This window comes from Aquarana catesbeiana, linkage group LG04 (genome assembly GCF_042186555.1).
Source record: "Aquarana catesbeiana isolate 2022-GZ linkage group LG04, ASM4218655v1, whole genome shotgun sequence".
Taxonomy (NCBI): Eukaryota; Metazoa; Chordata; class Amphibia; order Anura; family Ranidae; genus Aquarana; species Aquarana catesbeiana.
This window is the reverse complement of record NC_133327.1, coordinates 370,419,635-370,433,121: the sequence shown is the minus strand read 5'-3', so window position 1 is coordinate 370,433,121 and position 13,487 is coordinate 370,419,635. Positions and strand designations below refer to the sequence as shown.

At 40.9% G+C, this 13,487-nt stretch overlaps 1 protein-coding gene across 3 annotated transcripts in view; it reads left to right on the top strand.

Annotated features, from left to right (window-relative positions):
* Positions 1 to 13,487, top strand: part of WASF1 (WASP family member 1) — a 190,709-nt gene that overhangs the window by 158,784 nt on the left and 18,438 nt on the right. For all 3 annotated transcript variants that reach the window (XM_073627065.1, XM_073627063.1, XM_073627064.1), the window contains one exon: positions 9,022 to 9,175. In XM_073627065.1, coding sequence (XP_073483166.1) covers positions 9,022 to 9,175 — 154 coding nt within the window. The remainder of the gene's footprint in view (positions 1 to 9,021; positions 9,176 to 13,487) is intronic.

Here is a 13,487-nt window from a genome sequence, read left to right as displayed (position 1 = left end):
CAAAATGTTTTCTAGTTCTGCCCCTGCTGTTTGACAGTGAACGCTGAGAAAGATTTTTCAACACAAAGCGGTTTATTTTACATGGATTTGCCAGCTGAAGGCACTTACTGTGTTCCAATATTCAACAGCTGGAAATTAATGCATTTGGCTCCCAACACCTCCTCGTTGCCTGCAGCTGTTCACAAGCACTTGTTCACATTAGAATGCACATCCATGCATCTTTACATGCATATACTCTTAATGTGGATTTGTGTAGGGGACATTTTGTGCGTGTGCACAGTAGCACCTCCATTGTCTTTTATACTTAAATATTTTTCCGCAGTGCAATATTGCAAAGAACTTGTCTTTAAAAGACTCATATATTGAGTGTATATTGTGTTTTTTTTTTTTCCCTAGCCCTGTGATATAGGGTTATTGGGTTGTGAAGTAAAAAGCATCTTTCCGGAAGTTTAAGTCCTTCAGGTCTAAGAATAAAGACAGTCAAATTAGGTCCTTAATTTTTCATTTCACTTAACCTTACCTCGCTGTTAAATTTAAGATATTTACATCCAGTTTATGCAATTTTACCTTGGAGATCTTTATTGCTATGCAGTGCAAACTAGTGTGATTAGTGAAAACCTTAGAAAGCAATCAATCCACCTGAAGAAAAGTTACATAGTTGGTGAGGTTGAAAAAAGACACAAGTCCATCCTATGTGTGTGATTATATGTCAGTATTACATTGTATATCCCTGTATGTTGCGGTCGTTCAGGTGCTTATCTAATAGTTTCTTGAAACTATCAATGCCACCCCCCCCCCCCCCCCCCCCCCCCGCTGATACCGCCACCTGTGAAAGGGAATTTCACATCCTTGCCGCTCTTACAGTAAAGAACCCTCTACGTAGTTTAAGGTTAAACCTTTTTTCTTCTAATTTTAATGCATGGCCACGAGTCTTGTTAAACTCCCTTCTGCAAAAAAATTTTATCCCTATTGTGGGGTCACCAGTATGGTATTTGTATATTGAAATCATATCCCCTCTCAAGCGTCTTTTATCCAGAGAGAATGAGTTCAGTGCTCGCAACCTTTCTTCCTAACTAATATCCTCCAGACCCCTTGTTAGCTTTGTTGCCCTTCTTTGTACTCGCTCCATTTCCAGTACATCCTTTCTGAGGACTGGTGCCCAGAACTGGACAGCATACTCTAGGTGCGGCCGGACCAGAGTCTTTTAGAGCGGGAGAATTATCGTTTTATCTCTGGAGTTGATCCCCCTTTTTAATGCATGCCAATATTCTGTTTGCTTTGTTAGCAGCAGCTTGGCATTGCATGCCATTGCTGAGCCTACTACTAGGACCCCCAGGTCCTTTTCCATCCTACAATGTTCAACCTGTAAATAAATTACAAGGTTATCACTGCAGAGCAACTGTAATGTGTATACAAATTTTAAAATTCATATTAATAATTGTCAGTGGGGGGGGGCATATTGTATTTGGAGAGACCACTGTTCTCACTTAGAGAACTGTAGTCTTTCTCTTCAGCATACTGTCAAGCATGGGCCTTTTATGCTGAGTTTGGGGCACCCCTACCAAAAACTTTGAGCAGTTAAAAATGATCACTTGTCATTTTAATCCATCCTAACTTGATTTTATTTAATCTTTAGATAAAATTCAATTTTTTGGGAAATAAATATTTAAAAATTTGCAGTCTCCAGAAATGATTTTGATGGATTTTCTCATTTTGTTAAAATATGGTGAAAATGATTGGACAGAATGCACACAGCAGCTTTATAAATAGATACATGGGACGGTACTTATGAAAAAGGAAAAGGAATATTGACCTTTTACAAATAGTGCATTATGTTCTGTCCCACGGAATCCTAGGGATCTGCTTCGGAAAACTTGCAGGTGATTTGGCTTTTGCTAATAATGTCAAACCCAGAACACTTGTACCAAAATGTTTCTCAGAATTAAATAAAGCAAAGTGATTGAATAAATCCAGTTTTATTGTGCAATGAAGTCACATATAAGTAAAAAGTCTGAAAAGTAATGCCACAATTCAGCATGTAAAGAAAGCCTGACTGCTGTGAAATGCAAATAATACTGTACAATGGACACAAATTAATGTTGAATTAGAACGTTCTTTCAGCCTTTGTCACAAGTGCTCTTTTGTAAGCCCACGTCTGATCTTTTTTGAGACTTGTGAGAAATAAGAGAAACCTTCTGCTCTTGTAATGGAAACATTTCCATATTATCAGTGGTGTTGGGTAGCATGGCTATAGAGCTTCAGTTTCCAAGCCTCCTCACCTTCTGGAATAAGAAATCCTCCTGACCCAGGAAATGTATAGCTTGTTCTGGAGAACTTGTAACAAAAGGCAAAATCTGGGTTATGGGTGTTTTTCCATTTTATTTTAGAGAGTTTTACGATATTTTTATAACAATACACATAATTACATATTCATGCAAAACAAATAAAACAGCAACACAGGGCAGAAAAGTAAAACGTATTATAAAACCACTTAGTAGTATAAAGGGTTTTTCAATCTAACAGCTACCCCAGAGTACCTAGAAAGCTATCTGAGACCTATGAGAATAACCCAGACAGCTAAGCAAAACACATAGGAATCAAGTGGACATTGCATTCAAATCTGCATTGGCAGGTGTTTACTATTGAACCTAAAAGGTGGAGAGGCTCGAGACACTAATGTGTTTTAAGCTCTAACGAGCAGGGCCCTCTGATTCCTCCTGTATTGAATTGTATTGCACTTGTACTGTCTGCCCTAATGTTGTAAAGCACTGCTTAAACTGTCGGCGCTATATAAATCCTGTATAATAATAATAAATAAATATATATATATATATATATATATATATATATATATATATATAAATGCAGAAACCAAAATATGTGACATTGTTCACTTAATCATGCCTATAACTACTCCAATATAATTTACTAATATATTGGGCACTATTGTTATTATGATTGCTTATTCAGCGCAAACCATATGTTTTTCTTGTGAATAAGGCCTTGTTTCTCAATCCTGGAAGCAAAAATTAGGTCTGAGAGCTCATGGTTCCCTTATTGTGTTCATTTTACTAAGTGTCCAGACCTTTAATTTATTATCTAAGCTGATATGTAAGGTTCCTTAGAGTCTCTTACAAACCCTTTTGTGAGGGATTCTTAGTTTCAAAGACAATGAACTAAAGTTAACCTCTTTAGAAAAAAATATAGAAGCATAGTTACATAGTAGGTGAGGTTGAAAAAAATCCACATCCTTGCCGCTCTTACAGTAAAAAACCCTCTGTGTAGTTTAAGGTTAAGCATAGCAATAAAAAGAACTGCGCTAAAAAACTAAATAAATTAAATTGAATTAAAATAAATTAAAATAAATAGATACACAAAATAACTCAGAAAATGTATTGCATTCCCCTATTAATCACATCTGTGAACCCAAGTAACCACACAATACCAATCAGATATCTTGATATATCAGAAATTATCGTGAAGCACTTAATTCAAAATAGACAAGTGACAGAAATCCAAAAAGTCTGTGACAATAGAAATGGCTCAGGAAATCAGCAGTCCTTAGTGCAAAACAAATCCACCGATAGTGATTGAAGACTTTTAGTGAAAAAGCATCTCGTGAACAGAATCCACCACCTATAACAATATGTGCTTACCAGAGGTAAGCTATAATGGAGCTTATGTTCGAAATCCACTCCGTGGGGACACCAACATCGATCTCGGCATGGAGGAGGACCACCCGAAACCCACCAATAGAAGGGTCGATTATTCAGCAATGGACACCAGCTCCAATCACCCCTCCAGGGGTATCTCGCATGTAGGACGGCCTTAGTGCCCAGATGGTGTTTCCAGCATTGGTCAATGCTGGAAACACCATCTGGGCACTAAGGCCGTCCTACATGCGAGATACCCCTGGAGGGGTGATTGGAGCTGGTGTCCATTGCTGAATAATCGACCCTTCTATTGGTGGGTTTCGGGTGGTCCTCCTCCATGCCGAGATCGATGTTGGTGTCCCCACGGAGTGGATTTCGAACATAAGCTCCATTATAGCTTACCTCTGGTAAGCACATATTGTTATAGGTGGTGGATTCTGTTCACGAGATGCTTTTTCACTAAAAGTCTTCAATCACTATCGGTGGATTTGTTTTGCACTAAGGACTGCTGATTTCCTGAGCCATTTCTATTGTCACAGACTTTTTGGATTTCTGTCACTTGTCTATTTTGAATTAAGTGCTTCACGATAATTTCTGATATATCAAGATATCTGATTGGTATTGTGTGGTTACTTGGGTTCACAGATGTGATTAATAGGGGAATGCAATACATTTTCTGAGTTATTTTGTGTATCTATTTATTTTAATTTATTTTAATTCAATTTAATTTATTTAGTTTTTTAGCGCAGTTCTTTTTATTGCTATACTTACTTGATTCTTTTACCTGAGGATTAGGACTGCAGCTTGGGGGGTATAGGGAAGCGCGGTATTTTATAATTTTTCTAGTTTAAGGTTAAACTTCTTTTCTTCTAATTTTAATGAGTGGCCACGAGTCTTGTTAAACTCCCTTCTGCAAAATGTTTTGTGGGGTCACCAGTACGGTATTTGTATATTGAAATCATATTCCCTCTCAAGCGTCTCTTCTCCAGAGAGAATAAGTTCAGTGCTCGCAACCTTTCTTCATAACTAATATCCTCCAGACCCTTTATTAGCTTTGATGACCTTCTTTGTACTCGCTCCATTTCCAGTACATCCTTCCTGAGGACTGGTGCCCAGAACTGGACAGCATACTCTAGGTGCGGCCGGACCAGAGTCTTGTAGAGCGGGAGAATTATCGTTTTATCTCTGGAGTTGATCCCCTGTTTAATGCATGCCAATATTCTGTTTGCTTTGTTAGCAGCAGCTTGGCATTGCAAGCTACTAGGACCCCTAGGTCCTTTTCCATCCATCCAAAATGGCTTCTGTCGTGTTCATAAAATAGATATGAAAAATATATGATGCAAAGGCCCTAGGAATTATTTTTAACCCCAATAGTCCAGACAATGGTTAACAGAGGAAGAACAATGATTTCAAGCAGCACCCTCTTTTTAAAGCTTTCAGTCTGTTATTCTAACTCGATCAGCATTACAGAGTGATTTCCAGCCTTGTCCTTGTCAACACTGACACCTTTGTTAATGAGAGAATCACTGACATGTCAGCTGGTCCTTTTGTGGCAGGGCTGAAATGCAGTGGAAATGTTTTTTTGGGATTAAGTTAATTTTCATTGCAAAGAGCGAATTTGCAATTCATCTGATCACTCTTCATACCATTCTGCCACCATAGCATTCTTTGCCATCATTAATACTGAGGCAGCAGACTTTGTGAAAAATTAATGTTTGTGTCATTCTCAAAACATTTGCCCAGAGCTGTGGATGTAGTTGTTTGAGTTGCTTTTTAACTTCTTAAATGTGACTCTCTTTTTAGGGACCTCTTGTGAAAAATCAGGAAAGAGCATCACTTTAAAACTGACCAACAGTGACTCCCTGAGCTCAAGTGCTTTTTGAAGGATGTGTTCCTTATCTCTATAGTTCCGTAAAGGGATCAAAAGAGGTCTCTGTGAATTTTCAGGAAGGAGGGATTGGGGCCTACTGCAGGGGCTAGAGCAGGGATCCTCAAACTACGGCCCTCCAGCTGTTGCAGAACTACACATCCCATGAGGCATTGTAAAACTCTGACATTCACAGACATGACTAGGCATGATGGGAATTGTAGTTCCTGAACACCTGGAGGGCCGCAGTTTGAAGAACCCTGGGCTAGAGGGTGTCTTTACCTTTATGAAATGAGCCATTATTCAATGAATTCTCTAGCATTGTTCCCTTCTATATTTTCAAGGATGCCCACGATTCTAATAATATTACACCATGGTCTGTTTTTAATGTCTTCGATTTTAGAGATTTACATTTCACAACACAGAAGAATCCTTAATTCACTAACTAAAATATCTTAAAACTGACAAAATAGTCATCCATCATTGCAATTGAATTTGCTTTTGACTTAACAGAGTATTTTAAATAATAAAACAAAGGACCGGGGCAAAAATGATAGGTCCCCATACTTAATATTTTGTTGAACAACCTTTTGGAGGCACTCACTGCAAACAGGCTATTTCTGTAGCTCTCAATGACACTTCTGTACCTGCCAACACGTAGTTTGGCCCATTCTTCTCGAGCAAACTGCTCCAGCTGTCTCCTGTTTGAAGGGTGCCTTCTCCAGACTGTATGTTTCAGCTATTTTCATAGATGTTCGATAGAATTTAGATCAAGGCTCATAGAGAGCCATTTAGAATACTCCAAAGTTATGTTCCCGGACATTTGGGTCCTTTATTCTTTCCGACACTGGGCAGTATATTATACTATAGAATTCTTTAAACTTACTAAGATTTCCTTGTGCCCTCCGTAGATTTAAAGTATAGGTGAACCCTCCCCTTGCAAAACAACCTTCTCAGTTTAAAATAGAACTGCAAGGCAAAATGTGTGTGTGTGTGTGTGTGTGTGTTTGTGTGTATATATATATATATATATATGTGTATGTTTTATATATATATATATACACACACACATCCACATCATTTCATGTGACAAGACTGAAGAAATGACACTTTGCTACAATGTATAGTGAGTGTACAGCTTGTATAACAGTGTAAATTTGCTGTCCCCTCAAAATAACTCAACATACAGCTATTAATATTAAAAAACTGGCAACAAAATTGAATACTGTGTGTGAGTGTATATGTTTAATATATATATATATTTTTTTTAGAAGTGATCACTTTTGTTTTCAGCTGCATTGGAGATATGGGTGGAGAATGCAGAGGGGCCTATCAGCAGGGAGGCAAAGGAGATGCAATGATCTTCCCAGTGAAAAGCTGTGTGTGTGTGCTCTGACCCCCCCCCCCCCCCCCCCAAACACACACACACACACACACACACACACACACACAAAGTCTTGGCCCTTGGGAGAGAAGAAGGCTGTGCTCCCAACACAAAAAACAGAAAACTGACCACAGTGGGAAGGGCTGTGCTTAGTGTGGTCAGTTTAAAATGTGAAAGCATGAGGACTGGCAGGATCACCAGTTATTTAACACAAAGGAAGCAATACAAAGAGAACAGAATACTTTTAGCACAAGTTCATGGTACAACAGGCACATATCAGGAATATGAAATGTTAGTGTAACAAACACCAGACACAGCATAGTAGCCCCAAAACAAATAAATCCCCTTCACAGTGGGTATGGTGTTCTTCTTTCTTTCTTTTTGTTTTTTGTTTTTGAAAGCTTGATTTTTTTTTTGTCTGTGAACAAAGAGCTGATGTCATTTTCTAGAGAGCTATAGTTCTGTATCATCTGTTAAAAAGATATTCTCCAGAAGCCATGTGATTAATCAATGTGCATTTTAGCAAATTCCAGTCTGTCTTTTTTATGTTTTTTTTTCTACTATGGAGTCCTCTTAAGTCTTCTTCCTTTCAGCTTACTGCCGCTGAAGAAGCGACACATGGTGCGATCAGACCCTGATGTACCTTAACCTTGGAGTTCAGCTTGTATCTGTATGTCTAACCACTTGCACTATTTTACTGTTCAATCTGGGGTCAATTTTTCTCGTGGCCACGTCCAGGGATGTTAACTACACTCCCATGGACCTTAATCTTCTTAATGGTATTTGCAAATGTAGCTACAGGAAGATCAAGCTGCTTGTAGAAAGTCTTTTAGCCTTTTACCTTTGACAATTTTGGTCTATAATTTTTCTTGTGATCCCCTTGGACAACTTGCTCCTTTGCCCTCTCTGGTCCATGTTCCGGTGTGTTGCACATGAGGATACCAAACAGCAGCTTGAAGTGACTATTTTTCTCCATGTAAATAGGCCAACTGACTAATCACAAGATTGAAGACTTGTGCAATACTTATTACTAAATAATTTAGATTAGTAATTACTATAAACAGTTTGAAATCTTTTTTAGGGCCACCAACAAATCTGTCGGTGCCATTTTACAGAATTCTTGGGAAAGAGATAAAGTATTGCTTATTCTATGCTTTCTTTGCCATACTCTATGATGTATCAAAGGATTATAGGTATACATGATGACTTTTCTTTTAATTTCATCACATTTGAGGAGGAATGAAGTATTGTGAGTTGTAAGAGTAGAAACAAAATTGTCCATGGCTGGAACTGTGGCCTTTTGCAATGCAAGTCTAACATCAGCTTGTAGGGCAGTAGAAACACCCTCCCGGTTGCTAATGCGGCCCCCCAATGCAGTAGCAAAAACCCTAAAGTTGTCTAGGCAATCAAATAAAGTTCAGATGTGGTGTCAGTGGTGAGGCTTTGACATACTAGAAAAAATAATCTCGGCACAGAAAATTGGGTCATGAGCTACAGGCTAAAGCGGTTGCATAGCGTAGGAGCAAATGATAGAACCACATACCGGCAACTCAAAAATAGACTTTTAGGGATCTGTCAAAATAGAAATTTAGAAGCTGCAATTGCTGACTTGTTTTTGAATGTGCTTACTTAAGGGCATCTTTTTTTCTTGCTTTTATTCTTATTGATTTACAGATATAGAACAAGCATGTGCATGTCAGGATATGTGATATGCACATGCTTGTTCCAGAGCCATGACTAAATAGCCTGCACCTTCTAAAACAAGTGAGCAGTAAAAGCTTTTCTTTTCTGACAGTTTTGTTTTAAAGAGAACCAGACACCAAGTATTCATAATAATCTTGCCCCTTGCCCCTTGCTCCTAAATTGCTATAACAGTGCAGTCTTGCTTTCCTTTGATTACTTTTTTCTTTTTGTCATTATTTTTATACTTTTTCTGTTAAGCTAAGTTTCAGGTTATCCCACTTGAGCTCCTGCTGTTAACTCACTAACTTGTCCTGTAGGAGATTCAGCATCATTTGTTGTAGCATTTGTTTTAAAAACTACTATTTGAAGTAATAATTTTTCATTTACACATACCCGTTCATGTTCAATTATTTATATTTGTTTTTGTGTTTCAGTCTCATTGCAGGATATTACAATGAGGAAAGCTTTTAGAAGTTCTACCATTCAGGATCAGCAGCTGTTTGATCGCAGAACCTTGCCAATTCCACTCCAGGAAACCTATGAGTTGTGTGAACATCCACCACCTCTTGATATCCTAACACCCTACAGGTATGTATGGTTAAACTGATCCCCACATACACATTAGACATGTTTGTGTTATCACTAGAATTTTATTTCCAGCCAAAGACAGCAAAACAAAGTGTCCCAAATTTGCATTTCTTTGCAGAGGGACCTAATTTTTTTTTTTTTCGTATTTAGTTTTTATTATGCCTTATTGCATAGAGGTATATTTTCTAACTTTTTAATTCAATTGGCGGAGCTCTGTGCAAGAACAGGGCCTCTCACATATCAGCTGTTGAGTTACAAAATAAACTTGCAGAGATGACAACTAGTAATTTATTACAGGCTGCTGAAAATCACATCGGCATTTTTTGTCAATAATTATTCGCAAAATAAAAATGTCATACCAGTAATTAAAGTGTATTCATCAATGATGAGGTCTGTAAACCTAAAGTGGCACAAAACTGTTTAAACTGCAGGTGTTTACAAAAAAAAAAAATAATCCCTGCAAAGCAATGTCATAACGTGCTAATGTGCATCAAATACTAACACATTATGATAGACTTGCCTTAGAACAAAGCCCTCCCACGCCAAAATGTCAGAGCTGAGACGGCTGACATCTTTACCCGTGTTCCTTCCGGGTTCGCGGCCTCTGGCTACATGAGTGGCTGGGGGCGCGATGACGTCACTCCCGCGCATGCGTGCGGGGGCGCCTGTTTCTGGCACAGGCTCTGAAGGTTCGGCACTGTAAGCTGGACCTTCAGAGCGCATGCACCGGTGATGTCATTGACTGCATGCACTTTGAATTTCTCCTAAACTGTGCAAGTTTAGGAGGTATGCACAGTACCTACAGGCAAGCCTTATTATAGGCTTGTCTGTAGGTACAAGTGGTAGTTCAGAGTTTAGTACCACTTAAACTCAGAATAGTACCTTCTATTGCCATCAGCTTCCTCTAAATCTCCAAATTCCTTTTCTGTGCTTCTAAGATCTCACTTCATGTTAGAGGGTGGCTTTGTATGTTCTCCATGGTCCTGAATCTAGCCACCCTCATGCTCACTCTTGAGACAGACTAGGGGTTATGTGATTTGTAGCATGGATCGAGCAGTGCACATGACCGCAACTACTGTGCTCTGCTTGTTGGAAACAAATAGAATTGAGTAGAAAAAGAGAGGTTCGCGAGCTTACAGAGGACATTATAAAGTGGCAGAAAAATGCAACATTGAAAAATAGATTACAGGGCCATTAGGTAGTGGATGGCTATAAGTTATTTTTGGACCATAAGGATATAGTTTAGTGTCATGTTAAAGCCCAACTCCAGGACTACCCAAAAATCCACCCTTGCAGTGGGCTTCCCACATTATTAGGATTAAAGTGATTGTAAAGGCTTATTATTTTTTTTTAAATTAAAATAACAAATATTGTATGTTTACCCGCTCTTTGCAGTGCTATTGCACAGAGCATCCCCCAATCTCTGCTTTTGGGGAAGAGAGGAGGAGAGAGAAGAACTGTTGCCAGCGCTGGATCGATCCAGGCGTCAGGTAAGTGTTGGGGGAGGGGGGGGTGCTGCGGAAGTGGTAAAAACTTTTTTACCTTAATGCAGAGGATGCATTAAGGTAAAAAATGGTTTTACCTTTGGAAACACTTTAAGCACTCATGTCTAGGGGTAGAGGAATAAGGAGGAATATTTACCTTAGTGCTCACCCCATCAGGGTCCCTCTAAGGCTGTGACTAGTCTCTCGCAGCTGCCTCTGTAAGCTGAGACCAGCAGCCCAGCTGCAAGGCTTAATTTTTAATACTCCTGGAGTTGGGATTTAAAGAATAAGTTCACCTCTGGATGTATTAGATCAAAAGGGTGCTTCTACTAAATACTGAGCAAAGGGTCTGAATACTTAGGACCATGTGATATTTCAGTTTTTCTTTTTTAATAAATCTGCAAAAATGTCAACAATTCTGTGTTTTTCTGTTAATATGGGGTGCTGTGTGTCATTTAAATGATTTTAGCAAATGGCTGCAATATAACAAAGAGTGAAAAATTTAAGGGGGTCCGAATACTTTCCGTCCCCACTGTAAATACCTTTTTTTTCTCTTTTTTATAAGTTCCCCTCTGTTCTCAGCTGCAACAGAGCTGTTGGGAGGAGAGCAGAAGTACACTGATGTTCCCAGCGAAAGGCGGTGTGTCAGGGCAAGACTGATTATTGGAGGAGAGCACACGGAGTTCCCAGTACAGCTAGAGAACTGACTACAGTGTGCTCTCCTACTTAGTGTGGTCCGTTTTTACAGTGGGAGTAAACTTTCATGGTTGATATTTACCTATATGCAAGCCCAGACTGGCCATAGGGCAGACCAGGCATTTGCCCGGTGGGCCAGGGGCTGTCGGGCTGCATGTCCATCCTCGCTGCACACCTCCCTTCTCCAGCTATGACTCCCGGCCACACAGAGCGCTGGATCCATGCTCTCCCTGGCTTGATGCTGAGGCAGAGAACAGGACTCAACAGGGGCTCTGTATGGCCGTATCCCACCAAGTGCGGTGCCTGTTGCACTGAGCAGCAGGGCTCTCTCTCTCCTCTGTGTGCTGTCCAGCCAGTTCCTGTCCCATGGGAGGCAGAAGATGTGCCCTGCACTCCAGGGAAAGTTCCATGGGAGTTCTGGAGAGCCCCCCCGATTTCAGTTGTGGCCCCCACCATGGACATTGTGTCCGTTTAGCTTCTCCCCAATCCCTGCACTCGAGGCGGGGAAAGGAGAAGTGTCAGCGGCCGGGAGGAGGTGCGGGCTCTATGTGCTCTCTCCCGTCCTGTCGGTGAAGCGCTCCTTCATACAGCAGAATGATCGTTCTTAGTTTGAACGGTACACGGCTTAATAAATCGCCCCTTCCCACGTTCCACACCTCCTCACTACTCTAATCCTCTAAGATTGGAAGGGGAGGGGGCTTGGGGAGTAGGGTGATGGGGGCTGTCTATGCTGGAAAGGGTAATGGGGGGAGGGAGGGGAATTTGTGGTAGAAGGAATTAGGGGGGGGAGGTAGTGCTAGAAGGAGGAATGGGGGGGGGGGGATTTGTGCTAGGCAGAATGGAGGGGGGGTTTGTGATAGATGGAGGAATGGGGGGGGGATTTGTGCTAGAGGATAGAATGAAGGGGGAGATTTGTGCTAGACAGAGGAATTGGGGGGGGGGGATGTGCGCTAGAAGGAGAAGAGGGGGGGGTGCTAGAAGGATGAATGAAGGGGAGATTTGTGGTAGAAGGAGGAATGGAGAGGGGAGGGATTTATGCTAGGAGGAGGAATGAAGGGGAGATTTGTGCTAGAAGGCAGAATTGGGGGGGGGGGGGGTTGTGCTAGGAGGAAGAATGCAGGGGGGAGGTGGATTTGTGCTAGAAGGAGGAATGGAGGGGGGATTTGTGCTAGAAGTAGGAGGAGGAATGAAGGGAGGTGGATTTGTGCTAGAAGGAGGAATGGAGGGGGGATTTGTGCTAGAAGTAGGAGGAGGAATGGAGGCTGGGGGGATTTGTGCTAAAAGGAGGAATGAAGGGGCAGATTTGTGCTAGAAGGAGGAATGGAAGGGGGAGATTTGTGCTAGAAGGAGGAATGCGGGGGGGGGGAATCTGTGCTAGAAGGAGGAATGGTAGAAGGAGGGATGAAGGGGAGATTTGTGCTAGAAGGAGGAATGCGGGGGGGGGGGGGGGAATCTGTGCTAGAAGGAGGAATGGGGGGGATTTTGTGAATATCCCATCACCAACCACCCCACCAACATCTGACCCTCCCCACCCCAGGCTGCTCAGTCAAAAATTCCCAGGCCTATTTTTTTGTCCCAGTCCAGGCCTGCTTATAGGTAAACCCATAATAAGTCTTGCCTAATAGGTACAGTAAATATGTCCTAAATGTGCGCCGTTTAGGAGATGTTCTCTTGTGAATGAGACGGTGACGTCACCGATGCATGCTCTCTGAAGGAACGGCATGCTCATACCGTTCCTTCAGAGTCCTGCGCGCGCATGTGCGGTAGTGATGCCATCACGGCGTGGCCAATAAAATGGTCGGAGGACGCAAACCCAGAAGATTGGGTGAAGATGGAAGCCCTGTCAGTGGTGAATGCGCATTGCTGGAGGGCTTTGTTTAAGGTAAGTTTCATATAATGTGCTGATGCATACTAGCACATTATAATTTTACCTTGCAGGTTTAAAAAAAATAAATTTAAAAAAATCATGGCGGTTTACTACCGCTTTAATAGGAAATCCGAGGGACTGGCAGGAACGCCACAGGATACTTTCTCATACAAGTACATGCTTTAAGAAAAATGGGTAAATTCCTTTACTAAAGACTACTAAAAGTAGAACAATTTATTACATGTCCGACGTTTTACATGTTTTT